General features: G+C 54.3%; 2 protein-coding genes and 1 long non-coding RNA gene across 12 annotated transcripts in view; 2 read left to right on the top strand and 1 right to left on the bottom strand.

The window, feature by feature from the left end:
- VILL (villin like) overlaps window positions 1-3,816 on the top strand; it is a 30,385-nt gene extending 26,569 nt beyond the window's left edge. For 5 of the 8 annotated variants that reach the window (XM_074284544.1, XM_074284547.1, XM_074284545.1 and 2 more), the window contains exons 17-20: window positions 1,138-1,326; window positions 1,589-1,657; window positions 2,088-2,441; window positions 3,289-3,684. In XM_074284544.1, the coding sequence (XP_074140645.1) occupies window positions 1,138-1,326; window positions 1,589-1,657; window positions 2,088-2,441; window positions 3,289-3,402 (726 nt within the window). In that variant the 3' untranslated portion in view covers window positions 3,403-3,684. The other 3 variants (XR_012485059.1, XR_012485060.1, XM_074284548.1) reach the window with 3 other exon arrangements.
- An 877-nt stretch (window positions 3,817-4,693) lies between these two features.
- The window catches only part of PLCD1 (phospholipase C delta 1), a 52,394-nt gene continuing 30,686 nt past the window's right edge, over window positions 4,694-26,401 (bottom strand). For all 3 annotated transcript variants that reach the window (XM_074284550.1, XM_074284552.1, XM_074284551.1), the window contains 13 exons: window positions 18,049-18,277; window positions 14,593-14,722; window positions 13,738-13,969; window positions 13,237-13,438; window positions 12,875-13,019; window positions 12,432-12,581; window positions 11,237-11,389; window positions 10,235-10,379; window positions 8,851-8,967; window positions 7,750-7,928; window positions 7,467-7,599; window positions 6,504-6,653; window positions 4,694-5,403 (listed from right to left, as the gene is read on the bottom strand). In XM_074284550.1, the coding sequence (XP_074140651.1) occupies window positions 5,318-5,403; window positions 6,504-6,653; window positions 7,467-7,599; window positions 7,750-7,928; window positions 8,851-8,967; window positions 10,235-10,379; window positions 11,237-11,389; window positions 12,432-12,581; window positions 12,875-13,019; window positions 13,237-13,438; window positions 13,738-13,969; window positions 14,593-14,722; window positions 18,049-18,277 (2,051 nt within the window). In that variant the 3' untranslated portion in view covers window positions 4,694-5,317. The remainder of the gene's footprint in view (window positions 5,404-6,503; window positions 6,654-7,466; window positions 7,600-7,749; window positions 7,929-8,850; window positions 8,968-10,234; window positions 10,380-11,236; window positions 11,390-12,431; window positions 12,582-12,874; window positions 13,020-13,236; window positions 13,439-13,737; window positions 13,970-14,592; window positions 14,723-18,048; window positions 18,278-26,401) is intronic.
- On the top strand, window positions 7,919-12,092 carry LOC141552109 (uncharacterized). Its single transcript, XR_012485061.1, has 3 exons — window positions 7,919-8,652; window positions 10,711-11,448; window positions 11,714-12,092. It is a non-coding gene; the product is annotated as an uncharacterized LOC141552109 (long non-coding RNA).

Below are 26,401 nucleotides of genomic sequence, written 5' to 3'. Positions count from 1 at the left end.
CCTTCCTTCCTTCCTTCCTTCCTTCCTTCCTTCCTTCCTTCCTTCCTTCCTTCCTTCTTTCCCTCCTTCCTTCCTTCCTTCCTTCCTTCCTCCCTTCCTCTTTCCTTGCATTCCCTTCCCTCCCCTCCCTGCCTCTTCCCTTTCTCTGCCATGTCCTACAAACATGTCTGTCAGAGAATGTGTGAGACATGTGTGTGCAAGAGGCAGAGAAGCCGGGGGTGCCCCTGCTTGTGTTCCGGAGGCATCAAAGGCAGTGTGGGATCATGGAAAGAGCCTGCCTGGCTCTGGGCTCCCCGTGGGGGGAAGGGTATGCACAGATGGGAAACTCTGGAATGATCATGTATGGAGCCCCCCCTCCATCTGAACGAGGTTTTTGGAAGGGGGGCGGGGCAGGAGTGGGTGTAAATGGCTGCACCACTGTGTGAGATGAGTGTCAGAAGCACCAGGAAATCCAGTGAATGTGGAGCATTTATTTAGTACCTGCTGTATACTAAGTCAGTGTACACAAAAGTCTGCCAGCTCGGGGAGCTGCCATGCTCCTGGGGGGGCAGTGGGGGCACTGGGCCGGTAAGGGGAGCCACAGGCGGGCAGCGGGCTCCCTCGGCCTCCCAGAAACAAGGAGAGTGTGGGCTTGAGTCTCGTTCTAAGGGGAAGAGATGGAGGTGAGCGGGGAAAGCTGAGCTGAGGCGCCGGGAGCTCGTGCTCCTTCCTGCGGGGCGGGGGCTCCGAGCCGGGCGGGCGGGGCAGCGGTGGGAGGGTGCCCTGCCTGAGAAGCCCAGGGCCTGACGCTGAGCAGGAAAGCAGCCGCGTGGCCCGGGGCCTCGGCGGGCTTTGGCTCCCGCTTAATGAGGGGAAGGAAGCGGCGCCCGGGGAAGCTCCGGGGACTCGTTCTAGCGCTGGAGGTGCTGGGGGGGGGGGGAGAAGCCGGGGAGCCCCCTCCCCCGCGAGAACTCTGGTCGGGGAGAGCACTGAGAGCGGCCGCTAGGGGGCGCCCCCGGCTCCAGCCCAAGCTTGCCCTCTGGCTTCATGGACCTGGGGGGGGGGGGTCCGCCCCCCCCCCCTGCTGGGAGAGCCCCGGAGGCCGCCCGCCCAGGAGAGGGGCTCCCGGGGGCAGCAGGGCGGCTTTCCCTCCCGCAGGTTTTCCTGTGGATTGGGAAAGACTCCAGCGCCTACGAGAAGAAGGACTCCGTGGCCGTGGCCCGGGAGTACCTCAAGAGCCACCCGGCGGGCAGGGACCCCGCGACCCCCGTCATTGTGGTCAAGCAGGGCCATGAGCCCCTCACTTTCACCGGCTGGTTCAGTGCTTGGGACCCCTACAAGTGGAATGTGAGCCCTGCGCTGCCCCTCCCCACCTCCGCCCCAGTCCCCTCCCCATCTCTGTCCCAGCCCCTCTCCCATCTAGCCCTTCCCCCATCTGTCCCAGCCCCTCCCCCATCCGCCCCAGCCCCCCCCCACCTCCGCCCCAGTCCCCCCCCAACTCTGCCCCAGTCCCCTCCCCATCTCCGCCCCAGCCCCTCCCCCATCTAGCCCCTCCCCCATCCGCCCCAGCCCCTTCAGTTCCGACAGCCCCCTCCCCTGCACCCCTCAGAACGGCCGATCCTATGAGGAGCTGAAGAGCAGCCTGGGCGATCTGGCCGCCATCTCGGAGATGACTGTGGTAAGCGCACTGCCCCTGGGGCCCCGGCCCAGCCCAGACTCGGTGACTGTTCCCGGGCTGGCCCGTCTGCCAGCCACAGATCCGGACAGCTCCCTCTGGGTAAACCGAGGCAGGGGAGGCCCCAGAAGGCGCGGCTTTCCCAGGCATCTTCCCCTGGCCCAGGCCGGCTGGCCTCTTGTCCGAGGGAGCCCCTGGAAGGGTCTGGGGGGGCAGGAGGGGCTGAATTTCCCGGGACCCTCCTCATCCCTGTGGTTCTCACTGCGGCCCTGTGAGGCAAGCGGGGCAGGGAGCACTTGTGAGCCTTTGACAAATGGGGACACTGAGGCCCAGAGTGTCAGCAGAGGCGGGGCCGGTTCCAGACCCCGGGTGGCAGTGCCAGGGCACCAGAGCCGCCTGCCGGGCCCTTCCTCACTGCCCGCCCACGGCTCAGGCCCTCTCTCCTGGGCCACAGGAACTCAGCAACATCAACCTGCTGCAGTGGCTGTCCGAGGAGCGGCCCGGCACCCCGGGGGAGGCGGCCCCGCTGACGCCCTCCGAGGGCCCCGCCGGGACCCCCGCCACGGCCCCCAAGCCGCCGAGCAGCGACCTCAGCTCCAGCTCCAGCAGCCCCAGCAGCAGCTACTACAGCAGCAACAGCAACTGCAACAGCAGCGACGCGCCCCCTGCGCCCAACTGCCCCCCGCCAGCCGCCCCCGGCCCCCCCGCGGCCCCCATCCCCCGCGAGCAACTGATCAACAAGGCTGTGGAGGATCTGCCTGAAGGAGTGGATCCGTCCAGGAAAGAGGTGAGGGCGGGGGGAGAGAAGAGGGTGCCTCAGGAGTGGGGGAGGGGGCCAGGCCCAGGAAGGGGGTGCCTCAGGAGTGGGGGAGACGGCTGGGGCCTCGGTTCCATTATGTCCAGATGCCCCTGGGGCTGCTGCCGGTGGGGGAGGCAGGGGGAGACCAAGGATAATAACAGTCCTAGGAGGCCCTGAGAATAGTAAGACCCTCACAATCTCTGAGGTAAGTGCTAAGATGACCCCATTTTTGCAGAGGAGGAAACTGAGGCAGGCAGAAGTGACTGGTGCATGGTCATGCAGCCAGCGGCTGAGGCTGGCTTTGAACTCAGACCTTCTGCACAGTGCCTGGCACTGTGGGCAACATTATTGGACCTGAGGCCTAATGGGCCTGGGCTGGGGGCCTTTAGCTCCCTCACCCTCTAGTAGGTCCCCGGCACCTCTCGCCCAGGGAGCTTCCATAGTGGAATCAGGTCGGGCAGGGTGAGGTGCTTCTATTAAGCACCTGCTGTGTGCTCTGAGGTTACAAAGACAAGTAGCCTTCTGTTAAAGAACTGACACGGAACTCAGCTTGAGGGGAGGAGAGGGTGGGTGCACTCCTGGTGTGGGGAACAGCCTGGGCAAAGACAAGGAGGTGGGAGATGCCATTAGGAGGAGCTCAGGTCACACCCCAGGAGGCAGAGAGGTCAGTGGGCCCTGAGTGCCCAGCCGAGGGGGGCTGGCGCTGGGGGGGGGGGGCAGGTCTGTGCCCTGGGCATGTTGGTTTGGCAGTAGGGGCCGGCCTGATTCTCCAGACACCCCCCAGGCAGCCGAGCCTGAGCCCAGCCTGAGCCCCTGCCCCTTCTCGCCTCCCCAGTTCTACCTTTCAGACTCTGACTTCCAAGACCTCTTTGGCAAATCCAAGGACGAGTTCTACCGGATGGCCAAGTGGAAGCAGCAGAGTGAGAAGAAGCAGCACGGCCTGTTTTGAGGCACGGCCTGCCAGTGCTCCCCAGCGTGCTCACACTCCCCACTTCTGTTCCTGTCCTTTGGGAGGCATCCCTAAAGCTGCTGGCCCAGCCCCCCATCAGCTCCCTGGCTGGCCCAGCCCCCCCTCAGCTCCCTGGCTGGCCTAGCCCCCCCTCAGCTCCCTGGCTGGCCTAGCTCCCCCTCAGCTCCCTGGCCTAGCCCCCCCTCAGCTCCCTGGCTGGCCTAGCCCCCCCTCAGCTCCCTGGCTGGCCTAGCCCCCCCCTCAGCTCCCTGGCTGGCCTAGACCCCCTCAGCTCCCTGGCTGGCCTAGCCCCCCCTCAGCTCCCTGGCTGGCCTAGCCCCCCCTCAGCTCCCTGGCTGCCTAGCCCCCCCTCAGCTCCCTGGCTGCCTAGCCCCCCCTCAGCTCCCTGGCTGGCCTAGCCCCCCCCTCAGCTCCCTGGCTGCCTAGCCCCCCCTCAGCTCCCTGGCTGCCTAGCCCCCCCTCAGCTCCCTGGCTGCCTAGCCCCCCCTCAGCTCCCTGGCTGGCCTAGCCCCCCCTCAGCTCCCTGGGCTGGCCCATCCTACCACTGATTCCAGGCCCACGGGGACACGGCTCCTCCCTGGAGTTCTGAGTGGGGGGGATCAGCCATACCCTTGGGCTCCCCCCACAGAGCCAAGGCCGGATGGTCTGGGCCGCCCCCCCTGTGCCCTGCAGAGCCAAGGCCGGATGGTCTGGGCCCCCCCCCCCCCCCCGTGCCCTGCGGTCCGACAATAAAGGCTTCTTGACCTTCCTGACCAGCACATCCCCTCCGTTGGCCTGAAGGGCAGCCCGGGCAGGGGCAGGGGGTGGGCAGCCTGGGGTCAGCAGACAGAGTTCATCTTCCTGGGCAGTGGAGCGAGTCTCACCCCCTGCCGCTGTGAGGGTGGAGTGGAAGTGCAGGAGAGGGAGCGCCCCCAGCTACGTACACAGGACACCCTGGGGCCCTGGACGGGGCAGTGTGTGTGGGGGAGGGCCCAAACTCCTTTTCCTGACTTTCCCCCAGGCTCTGCTGGGGGGGGGGGCTCCAGGCTGAGCTCTTGTTTGGGGGGTGGGGAAAGACAGCAACTCCCCCCCCTCTCCTCAGCCCATGGAGTCAATGACAGTGACTGAACGAGGCCCGATCTCCCATCCCACACACTTCCGGGCAGCTCCCAAACAGGAGGGCCTCCAAAGGAGCCCCTGGGGCCTTCAGGAGGCTGGGGCCCCAGGGAAGAGCAGACTGTCGGACCAGAGGGCCAGTCCTGAGCCCGGGTCCAGGAAGCCAGGCCAAAGGTTGTGCTCGCTGGAGCGTGAGGTCATCCTAACTTTATTAAAACTCAAAGCAGGCGTCCAAGCACAGGGACAGCTGTAGTGTAACGTTTCTACTTGAATTCACCCCGACACAATTCAGGGGACATCTCCCCCCTCCCTCCAGGTCAAAGGTATCTTCCTCCTTCCTGCCATCCCAAGGGCCAGACCCCCATCTCCTTGAGGTACCACCCAAGGAGGGGCTGGAGAAAGGTCTCAAAGCCCTTTGGGGCCGCAGGATCCATGTGACCAAGAGCAAGCGGGCGTCCGTCTGGAGGTGAAGGAATTGGCACTCCCAGATCTCGAGGCCCCTTTAGTTCAGGGGTGGGAAGAAGGGACATCCCCCCAGACCCACCGGGTAGCCTGACAGGGATCCCCAAGTTCCGGTTCCATAGCCCAGGGCTCTTCAAATCATTTTTGGGGCCTAGTCAGGCATATTTTCTTTCATTCAGCCTCCACCTTTCCCTTCTCCTGAGTCCCAGGATGGCCCAAGGCCTCATTTCTGGAAGATCCAGTAGGGCGCCAAGTGGGCAAAGGATCACTGGATCTTTGCAAATCTTAGCCTCTCGTCAGTCTCTGCCAAGGAGGCTGACCACGGCCTCCACTCCCCTTAGTTCTCAGTGTTAATCTTCACAAACAGCGTGGCTGATGGATACTGGTCCCCATTCTTGGACAGGAGGTGGATGTGGCGATAACCTGGTGAGAATAGGAAGGACAGAGAAGAAAGAAAGAGAGGGAGAGAGAGAGAGGGAGGGAGGGAGGGAGGGAGGGAGGAAGGAAGGACGGAAGGAAGAAGGAGGGAGGGAGGGAGGAAGAGAAGAAATAGAGAAAAGAGAGAAAAAGAAAGGAAGGGAAAAGTAGGAAGGAAAGAAGGAAAAAAGCAAAAGAAAGAAAAGAGAGAAAGAGAAGAAAGAAAGGAAGGAAGAAGTAGGAAGGAACGAAGGAAAGAAAAAAGAGAGAAAAAAGGAAGGAAGGGAGAATGGAGGGAGGGAGGGAGAAATGGAAGGGAGAATGGAGGGAGGAAGAAAAGAAGGAAGAGAGGGAGGGAGGGAAGGAGGAAGAGAGGGAGATATCCAGACGTGACTAACCACGAATGAACTCAAACTATTCAATTGGGAAAGACTGGCCGGTCTGAACATGGACCAAAAGCATCAAGGTGAGGGGCCTCCTAAGTTTAATTCCCAGCCCCTGGTCATCTTGGCGTTCTCCAACTGCTGATTGTCTCCTGCACATCCCCTGCACCGCTTGGCTGCCCATATTTGCTTGTGGTCCCCCATTAAATTATGAGTTCCTTGTACCTAGCGCAAAGTTCCAGGAACTCAGTAGGTGCTAAAGAAAGGATGACTTGCATGTCCCAGGTAGTTGGTTTGAATCCTTCTGGGTGCAGCTTGTGTTCTTGGGCGGGCCCTTTCCTCTCCCTAACCTGCCTAGCTTCTCAACCATGAAATTGCGGAGGTGCTCGGTGTGGATGGTGTCTAAGGTACCTGTCGGCTCTGCCCCTGATCTTACGGCTTGTGTGGGTGAGGATGGTTGAGCAGAAGCTGCCCAGGTGCATGATGGTAGAAAAGAGAATCTGCATGTGTCTTAGAGAAAGGCATGATCCCCAGAGGAGGAGGAGCCTGGAGGGAGCAGAACAGGGAAGGAATTGGGGGGGGGGGGGGAAGCCGAGGAGACAGACTTAGGAGGGACCATGTATGAGCCAGCCTAGGGCAGGGGAGACTTTGAGGGGTGGTGGGAGCAATCCGGGGGTGAGGGTCCTAGAAGTGGGGGGCCCCGCCAGTCCTTGGGTCCCTTACCTTGCTTGAGGCTGAAGAAGGGGATGGTACATTGGCCCACGAAGTCATTCTTGGAAGAAGCGTCATAATCTTCCACCAGGAACCTGACCAGGGCAAGCTCGGGGATGGCCACCTCAAAGTGGAACTCTTCATTCCACTGGGGGTTGAAGCCTGCAGAGGACCAAGGGGCCCGGGGTGAGGGGAGTGAGGGGCCCTCCTGCTTCCTAACCCTAACATGGGGGGCCCTTGTCCCCAGCCTCCCATTGCCCTCTGCTCTCCATGTATATAATGACACTTTCTGGTTGTGTGGCCCTAGTCACGGACCTTTCTGAACCTCAGTTTCCCCATTTGTAGAAACATTACAGCGTGTAGGATTTCCCATGGGCTTGTAATGAAATGGGACTCTCGGGGTTTGGGGTCCTCGTCCCTTCACCCCAGATTATGGCCACAGATCTCACACTGGCCTGCTCAAGGGCAGAGGCCCTGTCTGAATGACACCAGCTGGGGGCCCGAAGCCTCTTGCAGCCATGCTCGAGGGCCCTCCCAGCAGCCCCGATACACGGACACATTGGGGTAATGCAACCTCCTTTTGTGTGTGGGACCACAGAGGCTCAGGTTTTTCTGAAGAGCTGCAGACACTGGAGGCAGGGAGGGCGTGAAGGCCACATGTGCCCAGATCCCTGTGGCACCCGCGTGGAAGCGTGCCACACAGCGCACACATACATACACAGCCTCTGGCATGACCACCAAAGGATTCTACCTGGCCCCCTCTTTTCAGCCCCTTCCAACTCCCCGGGGTCTGGTGCCTCTGGGACTTCCCTCACTGCCCAGCACGGCGCCAGGCAGGACGGAGAGCCTGGACAGTCACGGCCATACTTGGGCCAAGCTGAGCTCACCATCCTGGGGGGCGCCCCGGCACAGGCCTTCGGCCGCCTCCCCGGCCCTCCCTACCCGTCTTCCCTCCCTGCCGAAGCCCGGGCTCACCATTGTTGTCCACCACCGAGGTCTGCTTGCTGGCGTTATCCCGGGCAACCCCGTGAATCTCCACGGTCACCTTGGGGTCCACAATGGAATTTTTGTTCTTATTCACTTTGGGCAGCTGCTGCCCAGAGATGACCTAGATGGGAAAGGGGAGTCAGGAGAACAAATGGGCAGGGGTCAAGGCTGGGGGGGGACTGGCAGATCTGGGGGTGTGGGCGGGCACTGGCAGAGTGGGTGGGGCTGGACAGCCCCCTGTCCTCTCCTCGGCCCCATCCCTCCCCCTTACCCGGACTCGAAGTCTGGTGAGCTTCCACCCCTGCCCCTCGGCCACAGCTCGGGGGTTGAACTTGGAGTTGGGGTCCCGAAGGAAGGCGGGCTTCAGGACGTAGCCAGAGAGGCCGTTGTCCTGGAAACGGCCTTGGTACAAGTCCATCTCTGGCCCTGGCGTCTGGAAGTTCAAGGCCACTGGAAGAGGGAGGGGCAGAAGCATCGGTGAGGAAGGTGTCCACATGTCTGGGAGCAGACTCCCTGCCTCCAGAGCGGGAAGGACCTTAGATTTCTCTTGGTCCGGGCCCATCATTTTACAGAGTTTCTCTTGGTCCGGGCCCACCATTTTACAGAGGAAGCTGAGCTCCAGAGAGGGCACAACAACAAAGTAGCAGAGCTGGGGCTGGCCCTCGGGCAGGGAACCGAGCCCGGGCGCCTCCAGGCCACCCGGAGGGGAGGAATGGAGGATGGGGATAGCTGGAGTCCCAGGGCTGGGCTCCTTCCACCTGCTCAAGCCACAGCCCTGTCTGCCTCAGTTTCCTCATCTGGAGAAAGGGGGGAATCATAGCACCTGCCTGCCGGGGTCATTGTGAGGCACTATGGGAGGGACAAAGGCTACCTAATGCTGGCTGTTACTATGAGCTCTTAGGCTTTTCTCTATAAGGGGAGAGGCATCTGGCAAGAGCAGCTCAGGTGCCCGGTTCCCATCTTTGCTGCCCAGCAGCTGCCCTCTTGTCCCTTTGGGAAGCAGGAAGGAGGACAGCTTTTCCTGGGCTAGCTCCGGGACCTCATTTCAGCTCCCCCTGTGCTAGCTCTGGGGCTTCATTTCAGCTCCCTCCGGGCTAGCTCATTTCAGCTCCTGCCTCCTGGGGGCCAGAAAGGATTTTCCCGAAGATCTGTGGTTGCGTTGCTCCTCTAGAAGGTAAGCTCCCCGAGGGCAGGACTGGGTTTTTTGACCTCTGTATCTCCAGAACCCGTCTGGGAGTTGCCACGTGCGCACACTCAATGAATGTTCCCGGGGTCTCTGCCCCTCTTCCCATGGCTCCCTGAAGCCCCCTCCCCCACCTGGGAGGGAGACACCCTCAGCCCCGGGCCGGCCCCTTCCCCTCCTCGCCCTCACCAATCTGGCAGCCCACGTTCCACATGTCCACGGGACCATAATTGGACGAGTCCGTTCTCCAGCCGGCGGGGTAGATTCTGCTCAGGTGCTTGATGTTATGATGGATGAAGCTGTTTCCTGATTTGGGGCAGAGATTCTTCCTCACAGCCCACCTCGGGCCATCCCCCGGCCAGCCCGGGCCCTCCTGAGGACCCGGGGCCTCACTCCCACCCCCATAGCCCTCTTTCTCCTCACCGAAGGGGAAGCAAGCTGGAGGCGACAGCCATGGCCTCCTCCCCTCTAGCCATACATCTCCCGTGACCACTAGCTCTCCGGCCCCTTTGCTTTTCCCCTAGTCCCAGAGCCTGGGCGACAAGCACCTTTGAACCCTCAGAATGGTGGCTTATGTCGGGTGGTTGCTCAACCCCAGGCTGCCATCCCTGCTTGCTCCCACTCCTCACTTGCTCTCCTGACCTTATGTGGCAAGAGCTCAGACAATCCCTCCCTGGCCCCCAAAGTCTGAGGCCAGCTGAATTCAGAAGGGAAAGGAGATGAGCTCCGTGACCCCAGAGGCCTCTCCAACCTGAGATCCAGTCATGAATGGTCTCTGTGTGACCCTGAATAAGACCCCTCCCCTTCCCGGCTTTGGGGTCCTCCCTGGACAATGAGGGGGGTGGAGAGTGCTTCTGCTGTCCCTCCTTGCTCTAAGCCTATGAATTAGCCATCCTCCTGAGTCACAGGTAGGCTCGCCTACCCCTTGATGACAGACATGTGGGGGGGTTCCCTCTTTCTGCAAGGAAATCTAAAGGACCCCAGTGGCAGGTGATGTTTCTAGAGAGCCTCACAAAGGTTCCAAAGTACTCCCCACACCATCTCGTTCCAGCCTCATCACTTTGCAAAAGGTGCACCATTTTACAGACAAAGAAACTGAGGCCCGGGAAAGTGAGCCCCAGTGGAATCATGATCATGATAGCATCTGTAGGACATAAAGTGTTCCCAATACTCAGCACCCTTGTAGATGCTGGTCCATGTGATCATTTGACATGCTCAGTTCTAACTAGTAAATGGAAGAAGGGGACTCTACTAGAGGCTCTCTCTCCTACATGGGGAGAGGAGAACTAGGGGACCTCTGCCCCCTGGAAGGCAAAGATCCCACAGGCCCACTTGGGGAAAGCTCAGGGGGGGCCGCCCACTTCTAGGACACAGAGACATTTCTGAGCCTCGTCTGCCTCCTCCCCTGGGGCTGGCCAGACAAAGCGCTGGGCCCTGGGAGGGAGGTCCGCCCCGGGGAGGTCTTTGGGGGAGGCAAATAGATACAGTTTTGGCAGTTTCTGCTCCCAGCCCCCAGGTGCCATCCGGCCAATCTAGGGGTTGCCTAGTGGGACCCGGGCGTGTGGCTGAGTACCTGACTCCTGGGCCATTTTGAAAGCTCGGTTCTCCGAGAAAGACGACATCTCATAGAAGGCGGAGTTGTGGAAGCCTTCAAAGTGAACACTCTTGCAGTAAATGACCAAGTCGGACAGCTCCTTGGCCAGCTTGAGTGTGTCATTCTGGGAGGGGGAAGAGCGATGGAGAGTCAGGAAGAGACCCAGAGAAATGGACAGACTCAGAGACTGAGGGGAACGGGAGACGGGAGAGACAGAGACCCAGAACAGGGACACACAGATCCAAAGGCTCCGGTACAGGCCGAGGCAAAAGAAGGGACAGACCCAGAGCCTCAGCAGAGAGCAGGAGGCAGAGAGGGAGCGGAGGCAGGAGGAGAAGCGGAGGCCTCCCGTCCCTTTCCTTTTCAGCCTCACTCCCCGAATCTCTCTAGCTCTCGATATGTCTTCAGCACTTTGGTTTTCTGTCTTTCGCTCTGCCTCCCACTCTCTCTGCCAGGGGACGACCGGAGAGCTGCCCCTCGTGATGACCTCACACACACAGGTACACATTCACACACACGTACATATATGTGCGCACACACACACGGTCCCCAGAAAGCTAGGGGATGACTGGAGAGCTGTCCCGTGTAATCATCTGACACACACAGTGCATGTATGCGCATACTCTCACACAATGCACATACATGTAAGCACCACGCAGTACGTGCACACACCATGCATACAGGCACACACGTGTGCACCCAGGTACACACAGATTGTGGCACCCCACAAAGCAGCATGCATACCCATGTATGTGCATGCAGTACAAATATGTACCAGGCATAGTACACACACACAGGCATGTGCACCACGAGGCCATACATGCACACATGTACACAAACAGATTGCACATAAACACACACACCAATGCCCAGGCACATGGTCACAATTCTGAGCCGGAGCATGGGGACGGTGGGACCAGAGGAAGGGGAGCACAGCCAGAGCCGGAGCCCACTCTCTCCCGCTCCCCGAGGCCACCCTACTGTGCGCTTCTGTTTCACTTTGATCTTCACGGCCTCGTCCTCCATCTCGGCTGCTTCGTCCTCGTCCGAGACGTCGGCGGCCTCGGAGGGCCCCAGGCTGGCCAGCAGGCCGCCCAGCTTCTTCCCCTTCACCAAGATCTTCTCCTTCAGTTGCTGGGGAGGAAATAAGGGGGCTGAGGCTTTGCCCGGGTCAAGCCTCTCACACTGGCGAGGTCAGAGGCCATCCCCACCCCTTCCTGGGGTTATCCCGGGGTTGGGGGGCAGGGAGGATGAGACGGCCTTCCAGGGTCCCCCAGACGGGTAGCCCCCCCCACGGCACGGTTGCGCCGTGTCATGTGGCCTACGGGGGGGTGCCCCCCACACTGGTGCACCACGTCCAAAGGGAATACAGCCTTTGGAGAGTGAGGAGCCAGCAAGCCGCAGTCTGAATCCCACTTCAGACCTCTCTGAACCTCAGTTTCTCACTCTGTAAACTAGGCATGACATAGAGCTCGCCCACTGGGCTGATTGTGAGGATCCCGCTGTGTAAAGCTGATGGCCATTCGTCACTGGGGAGCGCTGAGGAAAGCCGGCTCACTCCCGAGTGGGGATCCCTGGAGCTTCCCTCCCTCCCCTTCCCCTCCTCTGCAGGGGCCAGGGGCCAGTCCTGTGCCGTGTCAGCTGGCACATCCACCCCAGAACCAGAGCCACTCCAGCGAGGGGGGTGACGGGGACATGTCGGCTTCAAGTCACCAGAGATCTGGATTTGAATCCAGATACTGCCAGATATCACCACTGACTCGCGTCAGTCCTTTAACATGTCTCAACTTCCTCATGTTTAAAATGGGAATAAAAAAGAGCCCTTTCTGGTGAAAAAGAACCCTTTCTGGTGTAGCAGCTTGTCATGACAGAAAAAATGGGAAAGAAGTGCGGTTCGTGAAGGTTCTCCTCCTCCTCCTTCCCCTCCTCTTTCTCCCTTCCTCTGTTCTCCTTTCCCTCCTCCTATCATTCTCCTCCTTTCTTCCTTCTCCTCTTCCTCATCCCCTTCTTCTTTCTCCTTATCCCCTTCCTCATTCTCCTCCTCCTCTTCCCTCTTCTCCTCTCCTTTTCTTCTTCCTCCTCCTTTCTTCTCCTCTTCCTCTTCCTTCTGTCCCCCTCCCCTTCTCCTCCAAGAACCCCCTGGCCCGGAACTCCTTGCTCTGCCCCCCGGGCTCACCTCAGGGGAGGGGAAGTGTGTCACCAGGTCATCCACGGGCCTGTCAAGCAGTAAGCTCCCCAGGATGGTGCGGAGATGGTGGGCCATGACCTTCTGCTGCTCCAAGCTGCAGTGATTCTCCAAGGAGATGATCACTGGGTAAGGTGACGCCTGGGGAGCAGAGAGCCGAAATTGGCCACCTCCTCTAGGAAGCCACCCTGGAGTGACTCTGACGTCCTCATGGAACAAGAGTCTTAGAGCAAACCTTGCTCTCACCCCCGGAAGCTGGCTAAGGACACATTCAGAAAGCTGGGGGTCTTCCCCCTCCTCCTCCCCCTCCCCCTCCTCTTCCTCCTCCTCTTCCTCCTCTTTTCTCTCTCCTCTTCCTGGCTCTTCCTCCTCCCCCTCCCCTTTTCTCTCTCCCTCCTCTTCCCCCTCCTTCTCTTCCTCTCTATCCCTCTTACCTTAAAGGCATAATTCTTGATGGCCTTGATGACATCACAGAAGAGCACCTTGGAGGTAAAGGTATAGCCATGGTAGATCACTGGCTCCATGTTGGGGCCGTCCCAACAGTCTAGTTCCACGCACCGACAGCCTTTGGACAAGGCCCTGGAGACATTGGAAGGGGAGGATTGGGGACTGTAAGGTCCTGCCTGTGCCTTAGCTGGTCCAGGACTGTGTTCAGGAAGGGTTGCCCCTGGGGAGAGGCCCGGTGGGAGTCTGCGGCCTTCCTGGGGAGAGGCCCGGTGGGAGGCCCTGCTCCCTGCCTCTGCTAGTTAGCTGGGCTCCATGTGGCCTCCCTTGCCCCCCGTCCCCCGGTTCCTACCGGATGTAGGCCTCTGTGCTGCTTGGCCCAGTGATCTGGTCCTCCATCAGGTAGGTGTTATGGGAAGAGGAGATGAGGTAGGAACTAAGCGGCTGGCTCATGTCCTGGTAGACCTTCCGATGGGCCGGGCTGAAGGCACTCCCGTCGGCGGATAACAAGTAGATGAGGAAGCCGTCCTTGGTCATCTGCTTCTGCTCCTTGGCTGGAGGAGGACATGGCCCCGGGCAGCCCGAGAGAGCCATCAGACCGTGCTGGGCCCAGCCTCCTCCAGAACCCAGTCCCGAGGCCCACCCTGCCCTCCCTTCCTGGGGGGTCTTTAAGAAGCCATTTCCTTCTCCATCTCTCCTAGAGGGGAGGGCTCTGGATCACCATGTGGGTGTATTTCTCCCTGGGTTTCTAGAAACCGAGGCAAGCTAAAGGATCTCTGCAAAGTCATGGTGGGCCCCATGTGAGAACAGGGAGCTGGGGCTGGCCCAGGCCCTCGAGTCCTGCCACACTCACCAGCCTCACTGGGCTCGTATCTCTGAATGAGGGCCAGAGCCATCTGGGGACTGGCCTCCTCTTCCTTCTGTTCCTGCTGTAAGAAGGTCACCAACTGGTCCACAGACAGGGTCTCCTGTGAGCCCGAGATGTGCACAAAGAGCCTGTTGATCTCTTCCCGCTGGGTCAGCCTCAGGTAAAATGCCTCGATCTCATCGTCCTCCAAGGATTCCGTATGCGATTTATCGCATTCCTGCAAGGGTCAGGCCTGGCTCAGAATCCCCAGGAGGGGATCACATGACTCAGGAGCCCCATTAGGCCCCCGTGGAGCCTCTTCCCTGCACCTCACCCCGAGCGTGTACTCTGTGGAACAGAGAGGACGCAGCAAGCCGGGGCAGAGGCCAGACCCCCAGGACCCCGGCCCGGGTTGCATGGACTGACTCCTAAGCCCCAGCTTCCCTCCCTCAGCCTAAGTATTACCTGCACCTGAAAACTAAGGGAAGTAATTGCATGGCAATCCAGCCCCGACACAGCATCTCCCCAAGAATTGGAGCTCTGGCCCTTTTGTTTGTATTAGCCTGGTGTTTAGGGACCTGCATTAGGTCTATGGGCTCTCCCCGCCATAATATAAGCTCCCTAAGGGCAAGAGCTGGCTTTATTTGCATTTTTGGTTTCTGTATTCCCAATATCCAGCACATAGTAGGTGCTTTATACACTTCCTGGGATGAATTGCACTTCTAATTGGTTTGGGCTCACTGTGAGGAAAGGAGACCCAGGGCTATGTCTGAGGGTCCACCAGGTCACTCCCATGAGGCCCTGGGACCATCCAGCCAATGGGAAAGTCTCAGGGCCAGATCACAAGCACAGCCATCTCACCTGAAAGATCTTCCTTGCATAGCTGTCATCCATCTGGATGTTTATTTCCTTCAGGAAATTTTTCAGCTCTTTGAAGCTCATCTTGTTGTCTTTGTTCTTATCTGCCTTCCGAAGACACGAGTGAATCCAGCTGTGGGCAGATGTAAGGAAAGTGGGAGAAAGGGCACTAACCTTGGCATTGGTAATTCTGGGCTTGAGGCTCTCAAACTTTGATCCGGCAGGGTTTCTACTGGGCTTGTACCCCAAAGAGATCATAAAAAAGGGAAAGGGACCCACATGTGCACAAATGTTTGCGGCAGCCCTTTTTGGAGTGCCAAGAAACTGGAAGCTATGGGGATGCTCATCAGATGGGGAATGGCTGAATAAATGAGGTGAATGGTATGGATTATTGTTGCTCTATAAGAAATGACCAATAGGATGATTTTAGAGAGGCCTGGAGAAACTGGCATGAACTGATGCTGAGTGAAATGAGCAGACCCAGGAGATCACGGTACACAGCCACAAGAAGATTATACGATGATCAACTGTGATGGATTTGACTCTTTTCATTAAGGAAGTGATTCAAGGCAATTCCAATAGACTTGTGTTGGAAAGCCATCCGCATTCAGAGGGAACTATGGAGACTGAATGTGGATGAGAGTAAAGTATTTTAGCCTCTTTTTGTTGTTGTTTGTTTGTTCTTTTCTCCTTTTCTTTCCTTTCACCTTTTGATCTGATTTCTCTTGTGCAAGCATGGAAATATGACTAGAAGAATTACACGTTTAACTTATATCGGATTGCTTGCTGTCTTTGGGAGAGGGAGGGAGAAAAATTTGGGACACAAGATTTTGCAAAAGTGAAGATTGAAAACTCTTTGCATGGATTTGGAAAGATAAAAAGCTATTTAAAAATCTGGGCTTGATTCCTGGCTCGGCATCTCAGTCCCCAGGTGATGCTGAGAAAGCTCCATGGCTTCTTGGGCCTTAGAGCCTCTTCTGACCCCCAAGAGCCTTTGTAGCTTGATGTCACTGAACTTCTTATCAGCTCTTTTAACTTGCATGTGCCAGAGACCCAAGAAATGTGTATATGTCTGTGTGTCTGTGTGTGTGTGTGTGACAATGCACACGTGAGAGAAAACAAACAGAAACATGAAATGGCAGGGAGGATGAGAGACAGAGAGACAGAGACAGACATAGAGAAACACACACACAGAGATTGCAGTCACTTAATAGGGAGTGGGGCCAGAGAATGACCTTGGAGCACCCTTCAAATGGCCTTTTCCAAAAATGAAAGAGACTCTGCAAGCTGCAAGCCAGTGAGGCTGACTGTGATTCCTGGGAATATTCTAACACTCTAGAAGGGAACATTAAAAAGCTGGCCATCCAACATCAAGATTCCAAAGAGGTAGCATGGCTGCAGCAAGCCCAGGTCTGCCAGGGAAACGAAACTGGAAGATGAAGGGGAAGGCTCTGTTTTAATCTCGATTTTAGCAAAATGTTTCATAGAGTGTCCAATATTTTTCTTGTGGTGACGATAATAGCATTTATTTAGTATCTACTATATGTCTGGCACTGTGCCAAGTGCTTTACAATTACCTTGATCTTCATCACTCCCTAGGAAAGTGCTGTTATCCCCATTTTCACAGTTGGGGAAACTGAGGCAGACAGCAGTTAAGTGACTTGCCAAGGTCACACAACTAACAAATGTCCCAGGTTGGATTTGAACTCATTCTTCCTCACTTGAGGACCAGCACTCTATCCACTGGACCACCTCAATGGCAGCTGTGGACAAGGTGAAGAGTCTCTGCTGATTAGACTCATTATTGCTTTGGTTTCGGCTTGGAAGGAGGTCTCCAATAGAGTGCCCCAGGGATCTGTACTAGGCCCGTGCACTTGTGCATCTTTATCAGTGACCAAGATGAAAGCACAGATGTTTACTCATCAAATTTGCACATGAGACAAAACTAAAAGAGAAAACTACCTCACACTGGATAGAATGAGGATCAAAGAAGTCCTGCCAGCTTAGAGCACTGGGCTCAATCCAATAAGATGAAGCACAATAAGAATGAATGTCAAGTCTTACACATTGGTTCAAATAGTCAATTACATAAGAATGAAGGAAACCTAGGTTTGAAAAAAAAAAACCTGAAAAAAGTCTGAAAAAAGAAAAAAAGATCTAGAGAACTTAGTGGGCTATAAAGCAAACATGAATTGGCAGTGGAATGAGGCAGCTCAGTGGCATCTTGTCGGGGAGGGGGCTTCTAGAAGGCTTCAAATGACATTCTCCGGGCAGTCTGCTCTGGTCTCATCTATCATAGCTAGAGTATGACGTTCGGGTCTAGACAAGGTAAAAAGGGCCACTGTTAAGGAGGTGAAGTCAAGAGGAGAGTGACCAGGAGTAGGGAGGGCTCGGGGCTGATATTATGTAAGAAGCGGTTGAGGAAACTGGATAGATAAGACCCACCCTGGGTCCAAGTCTTTTAAGTCAATAGCCTCTTCCCATTTTGGCGCCTAGGGACAGAACCAGGAAAAATGTCTGGCAAGATTTCCTAACAATGAGAATTCTCCCCATTTGGAATTGGCTGCCCTAAGGAAATGATGGGAGCCTCTCCTTGAAGATCTCAAAGCAAAGGCTGCAGATCAGAGAGCAGCTGGATAGCCTGCTTGTCACTATGTGACTGTGGGCGTCCACGGTGGGGTACCGCTTGGACTAGATGTTGATATGCCTCTGAACAAGGATATGCTATAACCCCTCACTCATGTCAGCTCTGAGGTCCACTTTCTCCCAATCAGCTTCCCAAACTGTATCTGTACAGCTGGCTAGAACCTAACTCTCCTGACTTCACTGCACAACTGGGCTGTCAAAGAGGGCTTTCTGGGCCTTTGGGATCCTATTTGTAGATCAAGCTCTGCTGGGGAACGGCCCCTTCTGCTCAGCTGGACCTGGATGGGCTGATGTGGGGACCCTGGCCCCTGAGCCCATGCTGCAGGCCCAGCTTGCCCTCAGTAGCTGTTGCTTGTGTTCATAGAGCCCAATGTGGGGTGGGGCACTTTTATGCACTGCCAGGCCCTTTGCGTGTCCCTCCTTTCACAGAGCTTCTCTCTCATCCTGGCTCTTGTAGTCGGCCTAGGGCTTTTCCAGGGGGAACAAGAAGTTGGCTGCAAAGGTCCATGAGAGTTCTGGGGGGGGGAGCAGGGAGAACCACCCAGGTCTTTAATTCTTCAGGATTCCAGTTTAGTGGTTCTGTTATGCATGAACCTTGCTTATTCCTTTGCCATTTCTAGGCCCAGCTCCTCACGGTGTCCCTGGGGACCTCCCTGTCAATGAGGTTTTGCTTCTCAGTGTGGGAAGGCCCTTCCCCAGTAATGGGCAGGGTGAGGAGGACAGGAGAAGCCCCCTGATAGCTGAGGTGTCCCTGGCCCTTCTCTCAGTCCACCCCCCCCCCCCATTCCCAGAGGCCCCGAGCCAAAAGGATACTGCTGGAGTATCTGCTTCTGGTTCATGGCGCCTGCGTGCACAATGATCTTGCGGAGCCCCTCCACCCAGTGCTGGGCTTCCGTCTCTGAATCTGCAATGAGGTCCAGGTTACTCCTCTGATCCTTGAAGATGATGGAGAAGCATCGGGGTTCAGGAGCATCCCGGGCAAACTTCTCCATGCCCTCAGTCTGGTGGCCCTGCCTCACCTCCTGGATGTCTTCGATGGAAACTGGGAGACCAGAGGAGGAAAGAAAGTTGGAAAACCTGCTCCCCCCACAATGCTCAGAGCTTTTGTTTCCCAGGGCTTTTGCCCGGTCATCATCTCACTGGCTTATCCATAATATTGCCAACCTTGACCTGCCCCACAAAGGAGGGAAGCACTTACTATCTACCAGACCCTCTGCTAAGTGCTTTCCAAAAAGGATTTTTTTTGATCTTCAAACATTTTATAGTTGGGGAAACTGAGTCAAACACTGCTGAATCTCATTGCTAGTAAGCATCTGAGGCTGGATTTGGACTCAGATCCTCTTAATTCAGGTCCAGCAATATCCACTGAGCTGCCCTTGTTTGAACCCAGAGTTCCTCAGCTGTGATTTCATTTGACTCTGGAACTCAGGCAGGCAGCCCTGACTGGGATCCCAATGCCAGCACTCAAAGGCACCTTAGGGGGCAACTAGCGAGAGCCCTTTCGCTAGGAGATGAGGAAATAAGAGGGCCGGGGAAGGAAGGGTCTTTTACAGATGAGGGAAAAGGTTGAGGCATTTATCCAATGACTTAGAGGTAAAGCAGGACTGGAACCCTGCTCTTACTGTTCTTGGGAAGAGGGGACCAAGGAAACGGAGAAGGGCAGCTGATCATCATGAGTCTCAGACAGAGCCAACCCCCACCACGGTTGACCCTTTTTTTTCCCACCTTGCTCTTGATGGTCAGAGGGCTCAATAATCCAGCACTTGGCTGGCTGGCCCAAAAATCAGGGCCGAAGGCTGCCTGGGAGGCTGTACCAGGCCAGCTTTCCCAGGTTCTGGGTGAGGAAGAGAGGAGGCAGGAGCGGGATAAAGGGGAAACAGATGTCTCCTCCACACAAAGTGCCCTCTGTTTGCCCAGAGGCTGCTCCCATCGGCCCATCAATAGATACTGAGATGTGGCTGACCTTGTAACAAAGGGGAGGGGCTGCACTGGCCCCCAGACATCTGCCCCATAACCCCCTGCCCTATGAGGGGGTGGGGAAGGCTGGATGGGAAACACAAAGAAGGGAGTGGACTCAACAGTCAAAACCCTGACCTGAACTTCACTGAGAACTCCCACATTGAAGTAGCAAAGAGATGCAAAAGATACATTGTATCCATGCTTTGTGCCACTGTGTATCTAAGGGGAGTCAGTAGGCTCTACATTATATCCATGCTTTGTGCCACTGTGTATCTAAGGGGAGTCAGTAGGCCCTACATTGTATCCATGCTTTGTGCAACTATGTATCTAAGGGGAGTCAGTAGGCTCTACATTGTATCCATACTTTGTGCAACTATGTATCTATGGGGAGTCAGTGGGCCCCACCTGAAAGCCCAGTGGAAGGAAGCCTGGGAACCACATGGTTTGGACAGAGAGGAGACAGCCTCAGTTTCTCCTTCTACAAAGGGGATAATTATCCCAGGCCCAAGAAAAGAGGGCTTAGTTAGGAGGACAGAGATTCATAGACTGCCCAATGACACCTCAGGGGCCACTTTCAGAAACACTTTTCAGTCCATCCTGCACTTGGGAAGGCTGTTAAACATAAGGCCTCATATCCATCCCTATTCAAATCCATCTCATTCAGTTTAGTTCAAAGCTCTCCCCTCTCTGGGTCACTTTGAACCCTGACACCCTTTTCCCCCCTCCCCCCCACCCTGTGTGCTGGCTAGTCCTCCCAGCGTGTCACACCCTGCAAAGTGTGGAAGCGGGTCACCAGCACTGATCCAAGTCAGTGATTTAAATGGCAAACAGCACAAGGCTGAGCCCGGCGGCCTTGGGCCCCTCCACTCTCCAGGTGAGCAGCCAAGGACCGGTCATTGAGCCAGCTTTGAATAGATCTGTTTGTACCCCCTCGAGGGCCCCCTGCCCTCCTGGCCACAAGAACAGTGGGAGAGGCTTTGCTATAACACAGGTAAACGGCTCTGCCCCCAGCCCTTCCTTTTCCAGCAGTCCAGTGCTCCCCCAACTAAAGAAAGGGATTGGGGGCTGCCTCAGGTGATTGTGGCTTCCTTTTCTGAACAGTCACAAGCCACCTTTTTAAGGCCTCTGGCTAGAATGTCTTAGCAGCCAGTGGCCAACTCAGCCCAACTTCCTTTTTTGGCTTAGAATACAGACACTTTCCTTCTCCAGCCCTGTGACATTCATCAGAAGTCACCAGTGGGTCTTCCACCTCCACATCTAACAAATGTCCCCTAACTAGACCCATTTCCTAGATGGATGTCACTTAGAGGGGCCCAGCTGTGGCCCTATACTGCTCTGATTCATGGGAGCATGTAAAAAGATCGAGATACCGTGAAGCACTGATCGCAGAGCTTGTACACAGTAGGTGCTTAATGAACACCTATCTCCTTGCACTTTGTCTCTGGGCCCTGAGCAGACTGCAGGGAGTCCACTGTGGTCACTGGGGGGCCTCCTATTCCCCTTGCTTTTCCACCTCCGAGGGGGGCAGCTTGTGTTTCAACCAGGCTCTTACAGGGGCTGCAGTGCTGCTTGGAAGTGACAATGGAGAGGACACCTAAGAGGCGATTTCCTTGGCTAGGATCCACTCACTGGACCTCCCAATGCTCCATTATTTTTTCCTGAGGCTGGGGTTAAGTGACTTGCCCAGGGTCACACAGCTAGGAAGTGTCTTAGATCACATTTGAACTCGGGTCCTCCTGACTTCAAGGCTGGTGCTCTATCCACTGCGCCACCTAGCTGCCCCAATGTTCCACTTTCTGAAGGCTGAAACAGAGTGGGTCCCACCTGCAAGGCTCATGTGCCAGAACAGGGGACAGAGTCAGCACGGATAGCAGATCTCACAGGCTTTAAAACCGTAGAAATCACCTAGTCCAACAGCTACATTTATTGGAGGTTATTTGGTGACATTGTTTACTCCATCTGGAACTCAGTTTACCTATGACTGGCATGGGAAGGGCTCATGAATTTTATGGAGGTAAAGAAACTTACTAACAGTTTATAAATGAGGATGAAGATTTGAACTCAGGACCTGGCCCCTAATCTGAGACTGAATGAGCTGTTCTGGGAGTAGGGACATGCCCAAGATGCCTGTTCTATGCCCCCAGTGCCAGAGCCCAAGGCTTAGCACTTAGATTTCCCAGGGAGGAAGAACTGGCTTTGTCCAGTTGACAGCCCCTCTCTGTGTTTCCTCCCCATTCCCACCAGCATAGAGGACATCCAGAGGCCCCTGTTTTCTCAGCCAATGTGATAAGGCCTTCCTTTGTCTCTGGAAACTAAAAGGCAAAGTCTGGAGGGGAAACGGGAGAGGTGATAAATGAAGGGGCTCCCTCTAATCTCCCCCTTTCCCTATCACTGAACCAGGAACTCTCAGACCAACAAGTCTGCCAGCTCTCTGGCCAAGGAGGGATTCTTGCCCCTCCCCAGATGGGTATCCTATAGTTTGGCCAGGGTGAACAATGCACCCGTGGGCACTCATTGAGAGGGGAAGGGCACCCAGGAAGAATGGGACATGAATCTGGGTGGGTGAGGATTTACCCCCCCTCCCCCCCTTCCCCCTCCCTCCTTCCTCTCACAGGAGGGACCCATTATTGTTGAGAGTAGATCTGAAGAGCCTTCCCACTTACAGCTTCCCCATCATGAGTCTCAGTTTCCTTATTTGTAGAATTGAACTAAAAAGAATGACCCCTTGTGGAGGGGAGGGAGGGACGGAGTCAAACTGAGCAAGCATAAAGGACCATTCCCTGGCAGCCCCAGCATGAGACAGACTTTTCTGTCCAAAATGGGTTCATTCTTCCAAGTCAGCTCTCCTCCCCAGAAATAAAAATGACTGTTGACATGTCCAGGCTGCTTTCCCAACAGTATCCAGCCAAGCAAGGAGCTTGGGCCATTTGCATCACTATTTTTTTCTCTTTTTCCAAAGGCTTTAACACATGGCTTGGCACACAGCAAGCACTTAATAAATGCTTGTTAACCAACTTGCAGAAGAGGGTTATGTACAAATATGTCTGTGAGCAGCTAGGTGGCACAGTGGATAGAGCACCTGGCCCGGAATTGGGAGGACCCCTTCAAATCTAGTTGGGTGACTAAGCGAGTCACTTCACCCTATTCGCCTCAGTTTTTTCATCTGTAAAATGAGCTGGAAAAGGAAACTACTCCAAGATCTCTGCCAAGGAAACCCCAAATGGGGTCATGCAGGGTCAAAAAAGACTAAAACAACTTAACGACCACCGTATATAAGTTATCATATGTAAACTGCTATATGAATACTACTGTCATATATGAATGCATGGTGGTGGTGGTTGTCCTCCATTGTCTCTCTCTTTATGAGGCTGGGGTTAAGCGACTTGCCCAGGGTCACACAGCTAAGAAGTGTTAAGTGTCTGAGACCAGATTTGAACTCGGGTCCTCCTGAATTCAGGGCTGGTGCTCTATCCACTGCACCACCTAGCTGCCCCTGTCCTCCATTCTCAAAGAGCACCAAAATGACATCCCTATATTAGAGTCGAGTTACAATGTGTCCAGCTGTGACTGATCAGACCAGTATGGGCTCAGAAGGCCCTGCCCCGATTGGGCACAAATAGTGTCTATAAACATTTGGCTGGATTGCCTAAATTTGTACATCTATCTTTTCTTCTGAGCTACTTCCATTCTGCTTTGCTCAGAGCACAGCAGCTTCTCTGATAAGGGCACTGCATGCTAAGTGGTCCTGTGTCTCCCATGTCATACAATCAATGAGCCCTTGAGTATCCTTGTACCGCTTTTTCTGACCACCTTGTGAGCTCTTGTCCTGGGCAAATTTTCCACAAAAGTCTTTTTTTGGCAAGCCTGTGTTTGGTATTCAAACAATGTGGCCAGCCCAGCTGAGCTGAGCTTTCTGCAGTAGAGTCGGAATGCTTGGAATCTGACAAAAGACCTCCCTGTCTGGTATCTTATCCTCTCAGGTGGTCTTCGAAATCTTCCCAAGACAATTCAAATGGAAACAACTTGGTTTCATGGCACGGAGCTGGTATAATGTCCAGGTTTCCCAGTCATATGCTGATGAGGTCAGAACAACAGGTCCACAGAGCCACAGTCTAATATCTCTCCTTTCCCACACTTTCCTTCAGAGCCTCCCAAACCTTGAGCCAGCTCTGGCAATGTGTGTGTAATCTCATTGTCAGCATGGACATCCCTGGAAAGCAGACAGCCAAGGAAAGAGAATTTCTCCACAGCATTCAAAACTTCTCCATTTGTAGTAGCTGATGACGCCTTATAAGGATGATGTGGTACTGACTGCCGGAAGACCTGTGCTTTCTTAGTATTAATTGTTAGCCCAAAATTAGCACAAGAGCAGAGAACTAATCTGAGAACTTATCTCAGCTTTGGAGGCTGCATTGTGTCATCAGCAAACAAAATAAATCACGTACAACACTGCCTGCGCTTTAGTTTTGGCAACTGACTGATGCCATATTCATGCTCCTTGAAGGCTTTTGACAATATAGCTAAAATCATCATGCTAAAAATCATGGGAATAAACACACCACCTTGTTTCTCTCCATCGGTGATTGGACAGCACGAGAACATCATTCATTGTCCAGAACCAGGACAAGCATGCCATTACGAAATTGATGTATACAGTGATGAGCTTTTCTGGGCAACCAAATTTAGACATTATTTTCCATAAGGCTTCATGACTGACAGTATCAAAGGCCTTGGTCAGATTTACAAATGTTGACTACAGACCCTGGAGTTATTGGGCAGCAAACACCATATTGACTGTACCACGGTCCCTCCTGAAACCACATTGGCTCTCAGATAGATGAACTTTTTCTAGGTGTAGGGTAAGCCTGGTAAGGAGAACTCTGGTAAGAATCTTGTCAGTAATGACTAAGAGAGACCTCCTCCTGTGTGTGTGTGTGTGTGTGTGTGTGTGTGTGTGTGTGTGTGTGTGTGTGTGGTTTTTTTTTTTTTTTTTTTTTTTTTTTTTTTTTGAGGCTAGGGTTATGTGACTTGCCCAGGGTCACACAGCTAGGAAGTGTTAAGTGTCTGAGACCAGATTTGAACTCGGTCCTCCTGACTCCAGGGCTGGTGCTCTATCCACTGCACCACCTAGCTGCCCCCTCTCCTCCTGTGTTTTTCACAAGAAAACTTATTCCTTTTACCTTTATAGAAATGCACAATGGAGACATCCTTGAACTTCTGGAGCATAATCTGATCTTACCATGTAATCTGGAAAATTTTAGTCACCTTTTGTATGAACAATGGACTCTCTACTTTGTAAATCTTAGCTGAAAAAAGAATCAATACCAGGTTTTCTGTTGCCTGGTCTAATGGTCTTCAAAAACCTCTTCTTTAATTGGAATCAGCTAGGGAGTGTCTGATATCAACTTGAGGTAAATGGTCAGTGCTCCAGAATTGATTGATTATGGTCTGTTGAGAGCACACTGGAAGTGTCCAACTCATCTCTGTCCTTTATCACTACTCAGTGTGACATAATCAGCACTGAGTAGTTGAGACGCACCGGAGAGTGCATTTTGGAATGTAATTATCAGCATAAAACTGAATTTTATTTGCCTTCTTGCTGAGCCACGAATCTTGTATTTCTCTAAGCTTCACTTATACTTTACTTCTGATGGAATTAAAAGCTGCTTTCTTAGAAATGGGTGAACTATCCTGTGGAATCCTGATTTTTCATTTAGCAGCTGCTAAATTTCCCTATCATTTTCATCAAACCGGTCTTAATGTTTGCCAGTGTTCTGATCGGATGAGCAAATGTAGTGCTATATACCAAATCTTTGAAATCTTCCCACTCCTTTTCTGTCCCACTGTTGCCAACTGTGTGTTCTTTCAATTGACCTTTCAAATTAGCAATGAACTGTTATCTCTGAGAAGCATTTGGATCTGTTGACATTCTTTCTTCTGATAGTCTTTTTGCTGCTTTTGTTGAATGTGAATATTCAGCTTGGAGAGGATAAGTCTGTGATCAGTCCAGCACTCTGTACCACACATTGCCTTTGGCATGCTCAAATCTTTCTGTCTCTTCTCCTTACAATCTCATGATCTATTAACTGCCAATATTTGATGCACAGATTTATCCATGAAGTTTAGGTAAATGGAAGACGGGGTTTGTGATGAAAAGATCATGAGATCCACAAGTCTTCAGTACTAAGTGACCACTGCTATTGCTGTTTCTAACTCCAGTCCTTTCCACGGACTCCCTGCTGTATCTGGTGGTCTGAGCCTACTCTAGCATTAAAATCACCCAGAACCATCAACTTGTCCTCTTTTGGAACATTAATGATAAGGGTCTTCTTAAATTTTGCTTTGACCTTATCAGGTTCGTCACAGTGGAAGCATGGGTACTGATGGTAGTGGTATGGTAATCAATCACACTGTTATGAGCTTGTCATTCACTCCTTTGAGTAGGTATATAAGCTTATTGATTAGATTTTCTGTGCTACTTTGGGATGTGGTCCCCCCTCTTTAGGGAAGGAACTTGGGGTAGAGGGGAGAGGATGCCAGCACCCAAACTCAGTGACTCTGCTGGCAAACTCAAGCAGGGTGAGCTTTTGGCTACAGCTGAGCCCCAGACTTGAAGGGTGGCTTTGTGTCACTAGAGAGGTCAGACCCAGGAAAGTCAGAGACCCAAGCTGGAGTCCTTGCTGTTTGGCCTTTGGAAAAGTCATTGCCTGTCTTAAGACTCAGTTTCCTCATCTGTGGGGGATAATAACAACTCTGCTACCAAACTCCCAGGACTGTTATATAGATCAGAAAAGACCATATACAGAAATATGACCCCTTCTTGGTGCCTTCCATGCTAGGTTACTCCCTTGCCATCAATTGACAAACTCCCCAAGGGAAGGGACTGATCTCTGAAATACCCAGAGCTGAGCAAGTCTAGGGCTTTGCACCTTGTAGATATTATTCAATCATCATTGGGGGAATGAGTGAATGAACTGAAGGAGGGCAAGACACTTTTCTGGACTTCAGTTTCCTCATCTGTAAAAGAAGGGGAGGATGGGATAGGCTCTGAGGTCTCTCTCAGTTCTGGGTTAAGGACCCTAAAATCATTGAGGTCTCCCAGTTCTAGGTTAAGGATCCCACAACCACTGAGGTCTCTTCCAATTGAGTTGAGGACCCCATGATCACTGACTTTTAGCCTTGCAGGAGCCCTTCCCTGACCCAGCAA

Source organism: Sminthopsis crassicaudata, chromosome 1 (genome assembly GCF_048593235.1).
Source record: "Sminthopsis crassicaudata isolate SCR6 chromosome 1, ASM4859323v1, whole genome shotgun sequence".
Classification (NCBI taxonomy): domain Eukaryota; kingdom Metazoa; phylum Chordata; class Mammalia; order Dasyuromorphia; family Dasyuridae; genus Sminthopsis; species Sminthopsis crassicaudata.
Note: the sequence above shows the minus strand (reverse complement) of the source record. Positions and strands in the feature narration are given on the sequence as shown.